The sequence below is a fragment of the Nicotiana attenuata genome, chromosome 1, assembly GCF_001879085.1.
Source record: "Nicotiana attenuata strain UT chromosome 1, NIATTr2, whole genome shotgun sequence".
NCBI lineage: Eukaryota > Viridiplantae > Streptophyta > Magnoliopsida > Solanales > Solanaceae > Nicotiana > Nicotiana attenuata.
In genome coordinates, this window is record NC_031989.1 from 36,408,737 (window position 1) to 36,427,190 (window position 18,454).

The 18,454-nt window shown below is 42.0% G+C and overlaps 1 protein-coding gene and 1 long non-coding RNA gene across 2 annotated transcripts; both read left to right on the forward strand.

Annotated features, from left to right (window-relative positions):
* On the forward strand, positions 5,839 to 7,340 carry LOC109240690. The gene is made up of 2 exons (XR_002070116.1): positions 5,839 to 6,273; positions 7,116 to 7,340. It is a non-coding gene; the product is annotated as an uncharacterized LOC109240690 (long non-coding RNA).
* On the forward strand, positions 13,534 to 15,492 carry LOC109235098. The gene is made up of 3 exons (XM_019401089.1): positions 13,534 to 14,104; positions 14,297 to 14,654; positions 15,402 to 15,492. The coding sequence occupies exons 1-3, from the start codon at positions 13,534 to 13,536 to the stop codon at positions 15,490 to 15,492; spliced, it is 1,020 nt and encodes a 339-aa protein (XP_019256634.1).

Genomic DNA, 18,454 nt, shown 5'->3' on the forward strand with positions numbered 1-18,454 from the left:
TGATCGAGAGATAACTGCGGTAACCCATAGCTCATAATCCTCATAGAGTATCACGGCGAGATTATAGCAAAAGAATTAAGAATTAAGCTAGCAATTGGGGAAATCAATACCCTAGATCTTTTTACCATCGAATTATCTTTAATTTAGAATATTATTAGTTTTAATATCCTTTTACATTAGTTAAACAAATCTCCCTGTTTATTGATAAAAATCTTGCATCTGGAAATTGGTTGAACTTGTATTAGCATCACTAATAGTTGTAATAGATAGGTTAGTTCCTTGAGGATTCGACTCCGGACTTTAAAAAATCGGATTGTATTCGCAACGACCGCTTTGTCTTTTATAAGGCATAGTTGGGCGTGATCATAGGGCAAGCTTGATTAGTTGGGATCGTAATATAGCTATCACACCCGGGTACTCACTCTATACCTCTCGGTAGTTTGAGTGATTTTGCCCAATTTGACTTTCTCAAGTCCAAATGGGTATTTATACAGATCATGTGATATTAGCTCATGTCGAGTATTACTATCTCTAGGTTCAACCTTTTAATTGGGGCTATCAATTTCTTGAGTTCACCCCAATTCCTTGTTAGCCTAGTTGTATTAGACTTAGTTCCTCTTTCTCAAGTAGAGACTACCTTCAAACATTTTTGTATTCCATTAATTTCCGAGAATACCTTCAAACATTTTTGGCCTAAAACACAAGTAAAAGAGAGCAAATAATAGGTTAAAATCCCTACTTATCACTGGCCAATACCCAAAACTTGTAATTTTCTCCAAGATGCCTCAGGGAGAAATGATGCAATCTATATAATGTTATTAAAATGAAGGAGATGCCTGTTTGTTAGATTGTTCTCCTCAGTCTCTTAACTAAAAGGTATGTTAGACCAGCTCTAACAAAACCCCTCGGACCTTGGCAACGTCTTAACTAAGAAGACATACGTTCGATAAGAGTATTTATAAAGGCGCACAAAGACATTAATAAGGGTGGAATGTCTAATGACCGTCATCGCCTTGATCTCCACCACCCTCTTCACTCTCGCCTCGGCTATAAGCAAAGTCGCACCAGGTGTTGTCTTCAAGCTTAGGGAGGCCTTTTTCATCATCGTCCTTTGCATCAGGTAGAGGCGTGTCGGAGTCATAACTACAGGCCAACCAAGCTTCATGAGCTTTAAATCTAGCCTCCTCTAAGGCTGTCTCATAGACAAAGCCCGTCTGTCCCAAATCTTAGACCACTTCTACTAGAGCCTCGGCAAGGATCCACTCATCGTAGTGCTCTTGTGGAATGGTCAGAAATTCAGAGGCAAGAGAAGTGGAGGGTCGTTCGAGTAGTCTAGCATTCTCGCCCTCCGTAGCAGAAATTCGATCATATAGCTCGACATTCTCTCTCTCCAACTCGCCAATCATCTCCTCGAGCGGAGCATCTTTAGCATCAGCTGTCAATTGAACATTATCCTATTCCGCACGGAAACTTCTATTTGCCAACTCGACAAGAGCGACCCTTTCCGAGCTTGTCTCTGGGAGGATTCTGCCTCCTCGATCAGCTGCTGCTTACTAGCTACCTCCTTCCTGAGCCCGTTCACTTCGAACTGGCGCTCATCAAACTGACTTTGAAATTGGTCAACCCGGCTTTGGAGGTCATGGTAATGAACTTCTGCGCCCCTACTCAGCTCGAGCTATCATTCTTCCTCTTTAACGCCCCTTTAAGATCATTGAGCCGCTCCACGAATGCGAGCTACTCTGCATCCTTCTTTTTTAGCTTCTCCCTCAGGGCAGTTACATCACCCCCCTCACGGAGTCTCCTCTTAGCCTCCCTGTACTGCCCTAGGAACTCCATATACTTTGTCCACATTTTGTAATAGACCTAATTCTGCCTCTTCTCTCTCCGCACACTATCAATTTCCAGGATAATGGCTTGCACGTAAAAGAAAAAAGAGTAAGTAAGGTAATATTCAAAGGCGAGCCAAAGAAAAAAAAAAAGAGGAAGGAAGTAATTTACCCTGAGAGCGAGGACGATGATGCTCTTGGAAAGAGTACTGTCACTCATCTCCTCGAGAGTCTAGTGCTCGACATCGGAGCGGAAGGGGCCGAATGCCTAAATCACGTCCTCGTTATTCTTAAGCAAGTTGTGATTCACTGGGATCGTGATGGTCCTCGAACCCCCCTCTACTTTAAATTCAACCTGAGTTGTCCCACGTCAATCATCTCGTGTTCTTCAGGATCGAGGTCGAAATCGGATTCATAGACGTTAGGCTTGGCTCGCTCATCTCCATGTTCGGCGGGCATCTTGCTTTTCCCCTTATCAGCAAGGGAAACTTCTTGAGCTAGTTTAGCGGTTGCATCCTCCTTGCGCTCGGGAATTAAGAGATCTTCGTTAGAGGCCTCTATGGTGACCTCATTCCCTTAAGACCGCAAAGAAGCCCTGACGTCAGCTTCTTCAAATCGGGGCGCTTTTGGGGCTGCCCCAACATCTCCTTCGACCAAGGCCGCCACATCCCTTTGCACCTTGATCTCGGGGGAGACTTTAGATAAGTCAACCACCGCTGGTACACCGGCTCCCCCATCTATGGCCCCCCTCTTTCAAGGCCACAGGTCCGTGCCGCGTGGTGAAATCTCCTCGTCTTCAACATGGAAGGGAGCCGAAGGGAGAACTAGCGTGGTGGTTGAACCGGAGGAAGGTGTAGAGGATGCAACACCCCTCCTTCTTCTGAAAGAAGGTGTCGGCACCAAGTTCCTCTTGAAGGCCTCTTGGCGGGGCCGAAAAAGGGTTACAAAAACAAACATAATCATAACAATGAAACCAAACACAACTTCGTTTGAGAACAACGTACCAACGTTACCTTTTAGGGGGGAAGTTGGTTTGTACTTTTACCAAAATATGGACTAATCTCAGATCCTCGCAGTACAAGGGAGGATCTGCCTGACCTAATCGGCGAGGCGCTATACCAACTGGAGGCTCCTAGCAGTAGCTGCAAGATGATAAGAGTTAATTCACAAAGTCAAAATGCACAATCTCATGAAGGACCGTAGACAAGAAAAATCACTTAAGGGAACGGTTCCTCACCTCTGGGAAGTAGATGACATCGACCATGACGAACTCGGTCTTAACCAAAAAGAAGTCAAGCCAGAACTGTTGACTCCCCTTGTTGCCTGTCTTAACGACCAGGGATTTGCTTCCACGGTGGAGAATGTTCAATAATGATAGAAATTGGGCATGAACAACTACAAAAGATGCCGCAAAGTGATATCAACGTTGGCCAGATCGGTGAACTTAGATAGAATTTTTATTACCTTGTAACAAGGGCGCAAGTTAGGCCGGGCAGACCCGGTAATGGCGGCAGAATTCCTCCACCAAAGAGGGAAGAAGAAAAGAATAGTCGTGGTGAAGGGACAGGCATACAGGGCGCAATATCTTAGTCGATGAACATACACTTCGTTTTCGCCTGAAGGTACGATCTCCACTTGATTAGGGACGCCATATGTGGCCTTAAACTCTGCCAAATGCTTGGCCGTTAAAGAGGATCGAAAAACCTCAACCACAGCCTTCGGCTGCCAATGCAGGTCCTGTTTCGCGTCAGGATTACGAGGAATAATTTTCTCCGCAGAGGGACGAGCCTCTGCTTTAATGACAGTGGTGGAGTCTCCCCCACAAATGGGGGCTGCAACAGCCAATGGAGTGTCCAGAGCCTCCTCATTCACACTAGGATCACCTCTGTCATGAACGCCAGAAGGAAATTAGACATGTTTGTAAAGGTATGGAATTTATGGAAGAAAAGAGTTGAGAAAATGGGAGAAAGCCTTAGAGAATGGTGGGCAAGGAAAGAAAATTCAGAGAAGGTGAAGAAAATTCAAGCAGCGAAAGTGAAGGAAGGATTCAAATAACGGTGACAATCCCCATTTTTATAAAGGAGGAACCTCGGGATTCAAAGCGACTCGTCATAATAGCAGTTGTAGTCGAAACGACAGAACCAATCCGCGAGCTACGCGTGTTCTGACATGACGCATTGGGAACATACGTCATCATGATGCTTGAGTCACATCCCAACCATATCAGTTTCACTCTAAAGGTTACCCGGAAAACTCAATACGACAAGAGTTCAAAATATGTGGCTCTCATAATTCCACATCATCTGCCTCTGGCGACAACCACGTCCATTATTATCCACTTATCAAGCTCGTCCCTAGCTCGGTCAACGTTAATAAAGCCTTTGAAGGCTTTGATGTGTCAACATAACTCCAAAAAGTCTAGGTCAGATGTGGAGGATAAATCGTTATCGAGGTCGAAATGGCTTGACAGAAGACGAAGACGAGGACGAGGACGAGCATCCATCTTCGGTGTGAAGTGACAATCAGTTTTAGGATTTAGATTCCTTAGAGAATATTTTAATGGATATTGTTGTATTATTTAGGATTTTGTGATACATGTACTCTTATAAATAGGAAGAGGAGTAGATAAGAAAAGGGATTGGGACCTATTGTAAATAATATCATTTACGTTCTTTGTACAAGATTCTCATTTTATTGAATAGAAACAAAGCTTGACTTTACATTTCCTTTCTTTTATCCATCTCTCCTGATCCAAAAAGAATCAGAATATATGATTACTGATTATCATCCATTATTGTCAGAAAACACATATGAAGATTTCATCCTTGTCGGGTGATCCTTGTCTTATTTACTGTTTAGAAGTCATTTACTATCGTTTATTGCTCTACTTTACATTTACAAGCCTTTATTGCTCTATTATTATCTCATATTAAATATTCACCTTAAAACGCTAGCTCTGACATTGAATATTGATATTGGTTATGATTAACCCTATTTTTCAACAAATCTAATTGTATAAAATCAAAATCTAATGTTTGGGTCATACACATAGCTTAATAGAAGCACCAATCGAAGAACCCGGGGTAAATCCCGTTACATCAATTTTTGAGAGCTCCAAAAAGATTAAATTCCGTAACAAGAGAAACCATCAGAACTACTAATGATGCATTGAACGCATTGGATATGTTTCTTTTCTATTTTACTATCGAGAGTCGTACGGGTGAGGACGTGTAAGACCACAAGATTATCATTGCCAAAAGGACAAGTACTCCTCATCAAACATACGATTCGAGATTACTTGAAGATTCAGAAATCAAAACAAAAAATGGAACCTTGTATCATTTTGTGAAGTAATTATGAACCGATTGGATCCTAGCCTAAGCCCCCGGCCACCATGTATAGGTGGATTAAAAAGAAGAAAAAAAATCAAAGAACTGCGCAAAACATGGAATACTCACGTGTAAAGGAGAACTGAACGAAAAACCAAATTTGTTTATGTTTCCCAAATTTAAAAGGACGAATTACATTATTGCCTTTGATATTATAAGAAAAATAACTTTGGCTCGAACTTAAGGGATGGATTGTGATAAATATTCTAAATGAACAAAACAGTTAGGCTACAAACTACTTACTACATTATAAGCAGAATGCAGCCAGAATATTTAAATAGTAAGCAACAAGGAGTAAATGGTCTTCCACTAGAGTATAAGGTAACGTTAACCGGACAAATTTACTTTATTGTCATTCAAAAGTAGTTCATATTACGGTTCAAACCAACTTAAAAGCTTAGATCTAGTATAGGGAACTGTGAATAATCAAATATCAACTTTCTATTTTGTATAGTGCTACGAAAAATGTATGCACTTACCAACGTACATGGACCTACTCAGTTGGAGTAGTATATTTTGTCTTGTGTTATTTATTTTATTTTTCAAATTATCAATCTAACTTATTTTGGTCGGTAGCTTATACTGTATTTATTTCTAAAATTATACGATAGTATTTATACACATTTAGCGTATTAAGGTAAACTCAAAATCGATATGTTAATACCCTTTATATTGCTCTATAAATATCAGTGATAGCTCGTGCACGGGGTTGTTAATTAGCTCTTCAGCTTTTAAAAGAAAGAAAGAGAGAGATGGCAAGACTAAGCAGAGGGCTGTTAATGCTCATTGTAATAGTGGCTGCAATTCAGATTTGCGCAGCAGAGGCCATCACCGCCACCGTCTCGTGGGGGGATCCTTGCAGCGACAAAGCTAAGACCCAAATAGAAAAATGCTTGAAGGAAGAGACTGCTGACATTGACAAGTGCTGCCGTAAATTACGCAACGCCATTCATGATAGCTGCCCTTGTTGGGTTCACGCTGTTGCCACAGACAAACCACTTGCCATTGCCTACTTTGAGTATTGCCAGATTTATCATCCCCCATGCTAAAATTCTCTGGTAATTAAGCTGTCCTAATTAATTACCTAGCTCCTCCTTTTCTTTTCATTATCTATATTCCCTTTTATAGTAAAAGCCAATTTCAAATATCGTTTTGTTTTTCATTTGGATATCTATGATAGTAATAATACCTAGGGGTAGCAAACTGGCGGGTCGGATCTGATATAAATGAGTCAAAACGGGTAATGCAAAGATGGATAAATTATTCAGATCCGTACCACATTTAATATGGATAGAAAATAGGTTAACCGACAGATAATTTGATATCCATATTATTTATGGATTCTTAAATATGATCATTTTTTGGAGAATTGTTAGTGGGCGTTTGTACATAAGAATTATAAAATTTCGAAAAAAGTAAAATTTTTGTTCAAGTGAAAATGATATTTGAAAATTAGAGTTACGTTTGGACATGAATACCATTTTGGGATGTTTTTTAATTTTTTTGAGTGAAAATTTTGAAAAACAGCTTTTTGGAGTTTTTACAAATTTTCGAAAGAAATTAAAAATTTTATGGCCAAACATTAATTTTGAAAAAAAGTAAAAAAAATTTGAAAAAAAAAAGTGAAAACAATTGTATGGCCAAACGATTCCTAGTCTCCCAAAATAGAAGAACCCTTAATTTGAGTTTTTATAAATATTAAAGTTAAACACATTAGTGATTCATCGTTTATCTATTGATTATTTCTTTAAGTGGATAATATGATTTTTATTCATATTTGGCCCATTTAAAAAAATCATTATCCAATTAATTTTTTAATGAATAATTGAGATGGATAATTATTATTTTTTGGTCCACTTTGCCACCACTAGTAATACCTAATGCTGTGTGTTGGTTTCAGGCGATATGAATATATGAGACGGAGGAAGACAATGGGATAGTACCTGTTCTTTTTTAATTTCCAAGCTATGTTTTCGTCGATGTTAGATCTTAGTTTTCTATTATGTTAGTTGTACCTTTGTGCTCTCGTGGTACAACGCAACGGCGTTGCTTCTTTTTCCGTTTCCTTGTACAAGAGTTGCTGAAATTTCAATGCATTACGTTTAGGACCGTTGTTCTTGTCAAACATGCGGTGATAATGAGAGTTTAACGTCCACGAAAACGTATTACTTGTTGATTTGTAGTATGAAATTAGGTTGATATGCAATAGTGGGTAACTCTTCGTATATAATAAATCTGCTGTAATACCTTAAAAGGTCGAATAATAAATAATTTGTTATAACTAATTAAAGCACATAGTAACATATAAACTCTTTATAAGCCAATCTCACTTGAAAATTTCTTGACCCAAGTGACATTTAATATTGGTCGAGAATCATTGATTGGAACTATTTCAGCTTCAGTAATGCTGCCTGGATTCATCGACATATCCCTGTTTGGCATCAATCTCCTCTTTCGATTAAACAAACTAATAAATAACTTCACAATACGAATTAAAACTCCATTAATTAATTCAAACAATTGTCAATAATCGAATCCCTAATCAAGTTATCAATAAACCATATCTGTCAACACCCTAAGGGAAATTACTCCATAGCAATGGAAAAAGTCATATCAATAAGGTTTAAAAACATAGAAAACATCAATGTTAATGATTTGATACAAACTCCCGTATTGCATCGATTGTTGCTTGAAATCATGATGAATTCTTGTGTCTTCTTGCCTTAGTTGCTTCTCGAATCTTTCGTAGGTCAAAAGCCCCTTCAAAACGTATTTTACGTGTATTTATACCATGTAGGAGCGAGCCCGGATGAAACTATCCTTTCCGAGCCGAAACAGGAAAATACTCTGAGAAATTTGTACAGGCTCCCCGCGCCCCGCACCCCCCGCTGTGCCATGCGGTGTGCCGGTGGAGAAGTTCAGAGAGCAATTTCTGACGGACAACAGCAAAACACACTGTCGCGCTGCCCCATGCAGTGCGATTGTGTTAAATTTCCACAGAAATTTATTTTCTTCACGTTTTGATATCCAGACTTGGTTCTCAACACCCGACGCAATTCCGATTTAATTTCTTGGACCTTTAGACTTCAAAGCTCCAAATTGTTCGATTTAGCTCCAGATTATCTTTTTAACTCGTAATCACTTCTTGCAAGACATAAAATACGTAATAAGTGAAATTCACTATCATTTAAGCTTAAACACACGTAAAATGCAATAATTATAGTGTAAACTATGACTAAAATACGGGTTTCTAGCCTACCATCAGAGTTGCTCGAGGGACAAAGAAATCAAATCTGGAAGCTTTCAAATGCATGTCATAGAAAGTGCTAGGATCCTACTCACGAAGTACCTCTTTGCTCCTCAACGTCCCTTCAAGGATGTTGCATTTTTCCACAACCCGGATCAGCTCCCTCTTCTTCAAGTCCTCCCTCAGGACCCGCACGTCGCCGCCTTCGCGAAGCCGACACCGGAGCTCCTGGTACTTCTCAAGGCACCTTGTATACTTGTCCTTCAGCTTCACGTAAATATCTTACGCCTCTTCTCCGGGCGAGCACTCTCAATCTCTAGAATAACCGTCTACAAAATAAAGAAAAGGAATTAGAGATTACGAAAGAAATCAAAGCATAAGGATTAGAACAGACGAACAGTTGAAATTACCCGTAGAGCAAGACCAGCAATGTTATTTGACATAGTACTGTCGTTTATCGCCTCGAGAATCGTACCCCTCAATCTCAGAACAAAGAGGACTGAGGGCAAGGACTGTGTCCTCGGTATCTACAAGAAGATTACGATCCATCGGGATTGCAATAGTCCTGGAACCTCCTTCCAACCTCAGTTAGAGTTAAGTGAGTCCCTCATCGATCATCCTCAATTTGTCCATGTCCATGTCGGAGTCAGATCCAACATCCTCCTTAGTAACGGCCTTCTCTCTGTCGCTAGCCACAGAGGGGACATCTATTGCGACCCCAGAAGTCGAGGCCTCCTCTTGCCTCGGAAGTGCAAGGCCGTCATTATGCATCCCGCCATCGGTCGTCTGCCCCACGGGACACAGTGATGCAATCGTGTTCATCTTACTCGAGTGCATGACCTCGGAACCCACCTCGCGGCTCTCTCGAACATACACCGTGGTCGTCTCCCGAAGAACAAAGTCTCATTCTTCGAAGTCGACAACAACTAGCTTCTCTCCTCCCGCATCCACAGCTCTCCTCTTACGAGGCATGTTCTTGGACTACGGTGGTTGAAGAAGGGGTCGGCGCATAAGTGGCAGTAACCACAATATGGCCAGAAATCGAAGGGGCATCATCCTTTCTCCGAAAGAATGGCACCGGTGCCCGGCTCCCTCTAGAAGACCCCCTACCTGAGAAAGAAATAAACGTCGAATTCAGCAAAATGAGTCGGCGTATAACGAAAAACGAGACGACTACGAACCAATAAAAAAGGCTACCTGTTGAAGGGAGGGCTGGTCTGAACTTCTTGATGAAGCTCCGCTAAACGCAGATCCCTACGAAGCGGGGGAGAATTTGTTCGACCCAGTCAGAGATGCGCATGACTAGAAGGGGAGGGTGAGTGTTGGCTACAAAGAAAGAAAAAATCTTTCAACTAACTCCATGTAAGTAAAAGAACACGAAAAAAAATAGAGAAGAGAGAAAAGAAACGAGCACTTACGTTTGTAATTCCAAGCCTCTGGAAAGCCATCAGCGTTAGCCACCACATCCTCGGTCCTAACGTAGAAACGATTGAGCCAAAATTGACGATTGGCCTTATCGCCCGTGTTCACCACCAAACATTTGCCTCCATGGTTGCGAAGAATCAACATCGTCCCCCTATAAAAGCTAGGGGTGAAGAGATGAACCAAATGCTGCAACGTCAGCTCAACCCCAGCCAGCTCGGCAAATTTGGTGAGCATCCTTATAATTTTGTAGACATACGGCGCAAGTTGAGTAGGGCATACGTCGTAGTGGTGACATAATTCCTCCACCAATGGAAGGAGGGGGAACGAATAACCAATGAGGAAAGGATAAGCTTATAAAGCATAGTATCCGGGGCGATGAACCTATAACATGTCCCCACCAGCCGGGATCAATTCAACATGGTTTAGAAGGCCGAATTTGGCCTTAAGTTCCGCCAATTCCTTGGGCATCATCGCCGATTGAAAAACCCCTGGTGCGGCGTTTAGTAACAAAAATATTTTAGTAAAGATACCACTAACAAAAATATTTTAGTAATGATACCACTAAAAAATGAAATGATAGGTTGAATCTCTGAAGATTGCTCTATTTTTGAGGTGTTTTTCGGCTGAAAATCTTTTCTATAACTAGAAATACAATTTTTGCGTGTTATAATTGAGTTTGTTGAGTTACATTAGGAGTCTATTGCGTTAATTGACTCACTTACCGTTTTTAAACAGCTGAAGACCTTTTTTTTCGTAGATTTCCGTTATTGTATTCACGAATACACCTCGCGAATACATATGAATACAGTCTATGTTTAGCTGGACTTCCTTGTTTTTCGCCGAGTTTTGCTACTGTATTCATGAATACAGTAGTCTGAATACATCGAATACACTCTATAATAAGTGAAAACATAGCTATAGGAAGTAATTAAGTAAATGGTAGCTATAACAAATTAATAGCCACTAAACAATAGTCATTTCTGAAAATTCTTCTTCTTTCGGTGCATCAAAATATATTAGTGGGCTTCAAACCGGGCTCTAGATCTACTAGTGAGGTTCAACCACTAAGACAAGGACTTGGAGGTTGCTTGGAATTTCGCCCATTTTTATAGGAAACCTTACACAAATGTCCCAAATAAGTCTCAACTTACCAACCTCTAGCTATTAGTCATAGACTTACTAAAACTAGACAAACACATATAAAAATTGAAAAACCAAATAAATAAAGTTCTTTCTCTCAAAGAATCACATGCAAAAATCTCCTTCCATATTTTTAAGCGTGATTTAGCAACATTAGATGCAAGACGGAAAGGAAATTTCATGGATGAGGTAGCAAATAAGGTAATGAAATACAAAAAAAATACAATATTCCAAAAAGCTAAGCAAAAAAGGAACTTTTTCAATGGGTATAGTTGAAATTCATTGAAAACATATAGATAAGTCAATATACAAAATTTGAGGAAGATTGGAGGTGATTTGGACTGATTTTGTATCAAAATTCGTAATTAAATCGAGTTCAAAAAATTCTTCTGCGACACATGTATCAAATATGTATCACGCATGTATCTCACACACACATGTGTATATATATATATATATATATATATATATATATATATATATATATATATATATATATATACACACACACACANTGTGTACACAGTGTGATACACATATCATTATTTTCATGTTCATTTTTTTACTTCGAATTTTCAATTCAAACCACCTAAAAACTTCACCAAAATCATCCCAAAATTGAGATTCAAGCTCCTTAAGATGTACCCAATCTATTCTAATAACACCCACTCAAAAGAAAGCGAAAATTTAACCTTTTTTTTGTTACAAATAGCTAATTGGCTAATATTAGTAATATTTTATGAATTGACCAATTTTTGTAATGAGCTACTTACAAAATAGACATAGCTGATAGTTTCCTATTTTTATATGTAAAAATTGGATTATTTGTACCATATGACATTTTTCACGGGAATATTTGAAAGAAATATGTATTTAATTTCTTCCATGAAAAAGTTGTTACCCTCTTCTTTTCTCGATATATTCTTTTCCCAGTATTAAGAAGGATGTTCACTTTTTAAAATATCCTATATGCATAGGAGAGAATAGGGGAAAATGTCAGATTTATCCCGGTAACAAGAGTAACAATGTTGTTTATAATGCTACAACAACATGTAAAGCAAGCAAAATCACACGAAAAGAACTGGCAGCTGGTACCGACCGGAAGAGAACAATAATTATATTATTTATGTAAAGAAGCTGAATAGTCATGATGCATATAGAACAAGAGTTGTTACTTGGCCAATTTTTCTTTCTTCACACTCCATATTTGGCACTACCTTTGGCCTTACGTTGAAAACACTACAAATCCAATGTTTCCGAAATGTCTAGCAGGCCAGAGAACTAGTTAGAAAAACTTAGTAACTCTAGCATATACACATCCACATGAGGTGATATGTATAATTCGCTATAATTGATCTGTTAATCTTCCTTCTTGTTATACCAATAACCAAACAACATCAATAAATAGATTAACCAAACTTTATGCTGGTGCTTGTATGGGTCCAAATTTGGATAACCACGACCACAATCACAGACGAGCACGACCAACGGCGAGGTCCTCACAACTTAACATGGCTCTGATACGAGGTGCTAAGGAGGTTCCTTGGAGGGGGCCCAGGAATATGTTTTGTAGGACCCAAAAGGGATTTGTCCCTTCTATATAATGGGAGGAACATCTCTAAGATAGGGGGACAATGGTAATACTTTCCGATAAGCATTTTCTAACATCCAATCACAGATCTTCATGAGATTAAACAATTTTTGTGTGTTCATTGCCTATCTTCTTTCGTTCTAAGTGATTATTATTCTTTGCTAAGATTTACCCTTTCATTTTCATTGATTGATTTGTTCAAAAAGGTTGTGATATCTTTTGATCCAAACAATTTGGCGCCGTCTGTGGGGATTTCTATAGACAAGATTTTAGTTTCGCCTAGATCACCGAAAGAAGTAAACACCTATTCTCAACCTCGCAAAGTTCAGCAATGGCAGGAAAGGGAGAGACAAGATCGAAGGCGATAGTAGACGTCACGAACAACCTGCTAGGCTCCATCAACGAAGCCGGCAGGGAAAACGATGAAAGCATAACGCCAAGTGTTACAATCGAGAGAAATATCGTGTCCACTCCTCATGAAAGCGTGATTATCTCACGCGATAAAGAAACCTCAATGTTCGCAGCAGGAGAAGCACCACCAGCTGTGAAGAGACTATTAAAGGAATGGCTGACAAACACCTTGAGCAGCATACTGGACAAACCCACTCAAAGGAATATCGGAGGCTCAATACACGCAGAAACCGCAGCTGTCGCCGATGAGCCGGAAACTCCAATCGCAGGTTACACTCATATTGTCGTTGATGCAGATAATGATGCAATCGCGCCATTCTAAAGAAAATGGAAGGTATGGAGAACGAGAACAAAACACTCCGTGATCAGATGAAGGAACATCAGGAAAGAGTCGATAAAATACCGGGCGCTCCGAAGTTGCTACCAAAACGCGATGCAGGCCGATTCGTCGAGCAGCCGTATAGTGAAGGAGCAGCCCCCCACACTATCCCGAAAATATTCAAAATGCCGCCATATTTGAAAATATACGATGGCACCACGGATTCGGAGGATCACCTGATTCACTATGTCACCGCTGTAAAAGGCAACGATCTGTCGAAAGAACAAGTTCCCTCAGTACTGTTGAAAAAATTCGGTGAAACTCTGACAGAGGGAGCGCTGACATGGTACTCCCAACTACCAGCGAGGTCAATATCGACATTCGAAGAAATGGCAGATAAGTTCGTAACCGCCCACGCGGGAGCGAAAAAGGCGGAAGCCAGAGTAAATGACATCTTCGCCGTCAGACAAACGATGGGCCAGGGACTTCGAGACTTCCTAGCCAGATTTAACAGGGTAAGAATGAGCCTACCCAACGTTTCGGAGGGAATGGCGGTGGCAGCCTTCCAGAATGGGTTAAACAGAAGCGGGTCGAAAGCAACCAAAAAATTGTTGAGCAGGCTCATGAAATACCCTCCCACTACATTGGAAGAAATCCATAACGCCTATTGTGCCGAAGTAAGAGCGGATGAGGAAGACTTGAATGGACCGCTCCAACGGTTAACATCGGTCCAGACCGAAGCAAGAAGGGAGCGCCGTAACGACGGGCGGAGGGATCAACTATCCCGTTTCAATTGAGAAAGGCATCAGCCTTACATCCGGGCGTCCATCCCACCACCACCTCGACAAGCAGATGTCATGCCCCGACATACCGGGCCACACCGAAATGAAAGAGGTATGCCTCCATTGCTTTCCGCTCATAACTTTTGCGTTTCTCCTTCGGAAATAGTATATGCACTGGAAAAGCTCGGCAAAAAGGTGCAGTGGCCGCAAAAGATGAAGTTGGACCCCCGGAGATCGAACGTTCTGTGTGAATTCCACCAGGAAAAGGGACACAAAACCGAAGATTGCATAGGTCTGCGGCAAGAAGTAGTAAGAATGTTAAACCAGGGGCACCTGAAAGAACTGCTGAGCGACCGAGGACGAACCAACTTCGCTCGAGGACGCGATCAACCTCAGGGACCACCGAAGCCACCCTCGCCAGCCCGTATCATACAAATGATCATCGGAGGCAGCGACGATGCAGCAATCAACCATGTGAAATTCACCACCACACATAAACTCAAGCGGACAGTCGCCCATGAACGGTATGACGACTTCGAAGATAGTATCATCTTCGATAAGTCGGATGCCAACAGTTTGTCTTTCCCTCACTATGATGCTTTAGTTATAACCTTACGTACTACTGATACTGATGTGAAAAGAATAATGGTCGACGAAGGGAGCGGCGCGTGTATTATCCATCCCAGAGTCGTCTCACAGATGAGACTCAAGGATAAGATAATACCTCGTTGCATAACACTGACGGGTTTTAACAATGCAGTATAACGGACCTCGGGAGAAATAATGTTGCCCGTTGTGGCAGGAGGGGTCACCCTAGAAACGAGGTTTCACGTCATGAACCAAGAAACAGCCTACAACGCTATCATAGGGCGTCCGTGGATACATTCCATGCGAGCCGTCCCGTCTAGTTTCTATCAAGTAATCGAATTTCCTACCCCATGGGGGATATTTAGCATCCGAGGCGAGCAACGCACCGCCCAAGAATGCTACCGCATTGCCCAGGATTGCACACACCAAACAACTTCAAGGGGCAAGTGCGGAAGCATAGCAATCAGCCATGTCGGGAACCAAACCCGACGTACAAATAGAGGCCATCAAAGACCCAGATGTCGTAGAAGCCTGCAAGGCTACCATAGAAGACCTCGCCCCCGTCCAACTGGACAACATCGACGGCACAAAAAAGGCCTACATCGGAGACAACCTCTTAGAACCAGGTAAATATCATGAGTTCTTAACTAACAATGCCGATTTGTTTGCCTTTTCCCATTCAGATATGCCAGGAATCCCGAGGGATATCGCCACACACAAGCTAAATGTCGATCCTCTGTACCCGCCGGTGTGACAAATGAGGAGAAAGTTTAATGCAGCCATCAATGAGGCGGTTAGCGAAGTGGTTGATAAATTACTTGCTAATGGTTCCATCCGAGAGTCGAAATATCCCCAATTGGTCGCCAATGTGGCCATGGTCAAAAAGAAGAACGGGAAATGGTAGATGTGTGTCGACTTCACCGACCTGAACAAAGCATGCCCGAAAGATTCGTTCCCGCTACCACACATCGACCAGCTCGTCGATGCGACGGCGGGACACGAACTACTAAGCTTCTTGATTGCCTACTAGTATACCTGGCAGTCTCCGAAGTCGCGATAAGTGCAGTCTTGATCCGCGAAAACAAAGGTACGCAATCTCCGATTTACTATATCAGCAAAACCTTAATTGATGCCGAAACAAGGTACCCACACCTTGAGAAACTAGCTTTGGCACTAGTCGTAGCTTCACGAAAGCTTAGACCATACTTTCAATATCATCCCATAAAAGTGGTGACAACCTCCCCCCTCAGGGGCATCCTACACAAACCCGAATTATCGGGAAGATTGGCCAAATGGGCCATAGAATTAAGCGAGCATGACATAACATACCAACCGCGAACTGCCATTAAGTCGCAGGTACTCGCCGATTTCGTCGCTGATTTTAGCGCGGAAATACTTCCTGAAGTAAAGCAGGAGGCGCTCCGCGCTTCCGTACATTCCGACCTCTGGGTCCTCTACACCGACGGCGCATCTAATGCATCGGGATCAGGACTGGGACTCCTCCTCGAGGTTCCTATGGGCGAAGTAATTCGCCAGTCCATACGATGCCCCGAGATGACTAACAACGAGGCCAAGTATGAAGCTATGATTGCAGGATTGAAATTAGCCCTCAAATATGGTGCTTGACGACTCATCCTCCATTGCGACTCTCAACTCATAGTGAACCAAGTCACCGGGACTTTCCAAATCAAAGAACAAAGACTACAAAAGTACCAGTCAGAAATTCACAAACCGCTGCCAGAATTCGATGAATGTCGCCTCGACCAAATACCCAGGGCGCAAAATATCGAAGCAGATGGCCTCGCCAAGCTAGCAGCCGCAACCAAAAATATCAGCAAGGAAAACGTGGTCACCCTTCTACATTCCGCCATAGACCAAGTCGAGGTACATTCTGTAAAACTAACCTGGGACTGGCGCAACCGTCTCGTAACATATTTGCAGGATGGAACGCTCCTACAAGATAAGAAAGAAGCCAAAAAGCTTCGAATACAGGCAGCTAGATACAGTCTCGTAAACTGTGACCTCTACAAGAGAACGTTCGGCGGCCCCCTGGCCAAATGTCTTGGTCCAAACCAAACAAGGCGACTACTGGAAGAAGTACATGAGGGGCATTGCGGCGCCCACACAGGAAACCGTGCCCTCATCCGATGCCTCATCCGCGCCGGATACTACTGGCCCACCATGAAAAAAGAAGTCGCGGATTACGTTAGGAAGTGTGAACAGTGTCAAAAATACGCCCCTATGATACACCAAGCAGGGGAACTCCTGCATTCTGTCACTTCGCCATGGCCATTCATAAAGTGGGGGATGGATATTGTCGGACCCCTCCCAACAGGACGAGGTAAGGTACGTTTCCTTTTGGTTTTAACTGATTATTTTTCTAAATGGGTGGAAGCAGGTGCGTACACTCAAATACGTGAGCAAGAGGTCATCGCGTTCATATGGAAAAATATAATATGCCGCTTCGGCATCCCCAAAGAAATCAGCTGTGACAACAGACCTCAGTTCGTCAGAAAGAAAACGATCGAGTTTTTCGAAAAGTGGCACATCAAACGAATACTCTCCACACCATACCATCCCGCCGGCAATGGCCAAGACGAATCCTCTAACAAGGTAATACTAAGTATATTGAAAAAGAAGCTCGAGGACGCCAATGGGCTATGGCCTGAACTACTACCAGAAGTACTGTGGGCATATCGCACTATGCCAAAAACCAGCACAGGCGAAACGCCATATTCACTAGTCTACGGGACCGATGCAGTTATACTTGTCGAGGTCAGAGAACCTAGCTTGAGATACTCCAGCGAGAGCGGACCAAATAACGATGAAAGTCGGCTACAAGATGTGGATGAAGTCGAAGAACGAAGAGACATGGCCCACATAAGAATGGTAGCCCAAAAGCAACAAGTAGAAAGGTATTACAACGAGAAGGCCAAAGTGCGACCGCTCAAGGTCAGAGATTACGTCCTCAAAGCCAAAACACAAGCAGCGAAAGACCCTAATGAAGGAAAACTAGGAATAAACTGGGATGGGCCATATAAAAAAACGGCGACAGCAAACAAAGGGGCATTCCAGTTAGAGACAATGGAGGGAAAACTACTCCAAAACAATTGGAACGTCGCTCATCTCAAATACTTCCACTTCTGAAAGGAGGCGTCACTTGAGTCGTACTCTTTTTCCCTCATCCGGGTTTTGTCCCGGTCGGGTTTTCCTGGTAAGGTTTTTAATGAGGCGGCAAGGGAGATATCTCGAGGTTTGAAGTATTGTTCATTACCCCACCCGTCGACGTATTCACCGGACCAAGTAATGAAGGGACTGGATATAGAATATAATCAAATCTCCATTGTATATGCAAAGTCGACATGTGATTCTTACAAGAATATAATCAAATCTCCATTGTATATGCAAAGTCGACATGTGATTCTTACAAGAATATAACTAAAACTCCTGTATGAACAAAGTCGACAGGTATTTTCCTAAGGGAATATGACCAAACCGCCACTATGAATATCCCAATGGCCAAGGCCATCGACGAAAATGTGTTCGACTTCGTTCGAACTACGACAGGATCCTACTTCGTTGACAGTTCGAAGCAACATCCCAATGGCCAAGGCCATCGACGAAAATATGTTCGACTTCGTTTGAACTACGACGAGATCCTACTTCGATGACAGTTCGAAGCAACATCCCAATGGCCAAGGCCATCGACGAAAGTATGTTCGACTTCGTTTGAACT

Coding starts and splice junctions, on each gene's coding strand:
- LOC109235098 (XM_019401089.1), top strand. CDS start 13,534: ATGCCGCCATATTTGAAAATATACGATGGCACCACGGATTCGGAGGAT. Junction 14,105..14,296: donor CGAAGCAAGAAGGGAGCGCC/GTAACGACGGGC, acceptor CTTCGGAAATAG/TATATGCACTGGAAAAGCTC. Junction 14,655..15,401: donor CGGACAGTCGCCCATGAACG/GTATGACGACTT, acceptor TTTCCCATTCAG/ATATGCCAGGAATCCCGAGG.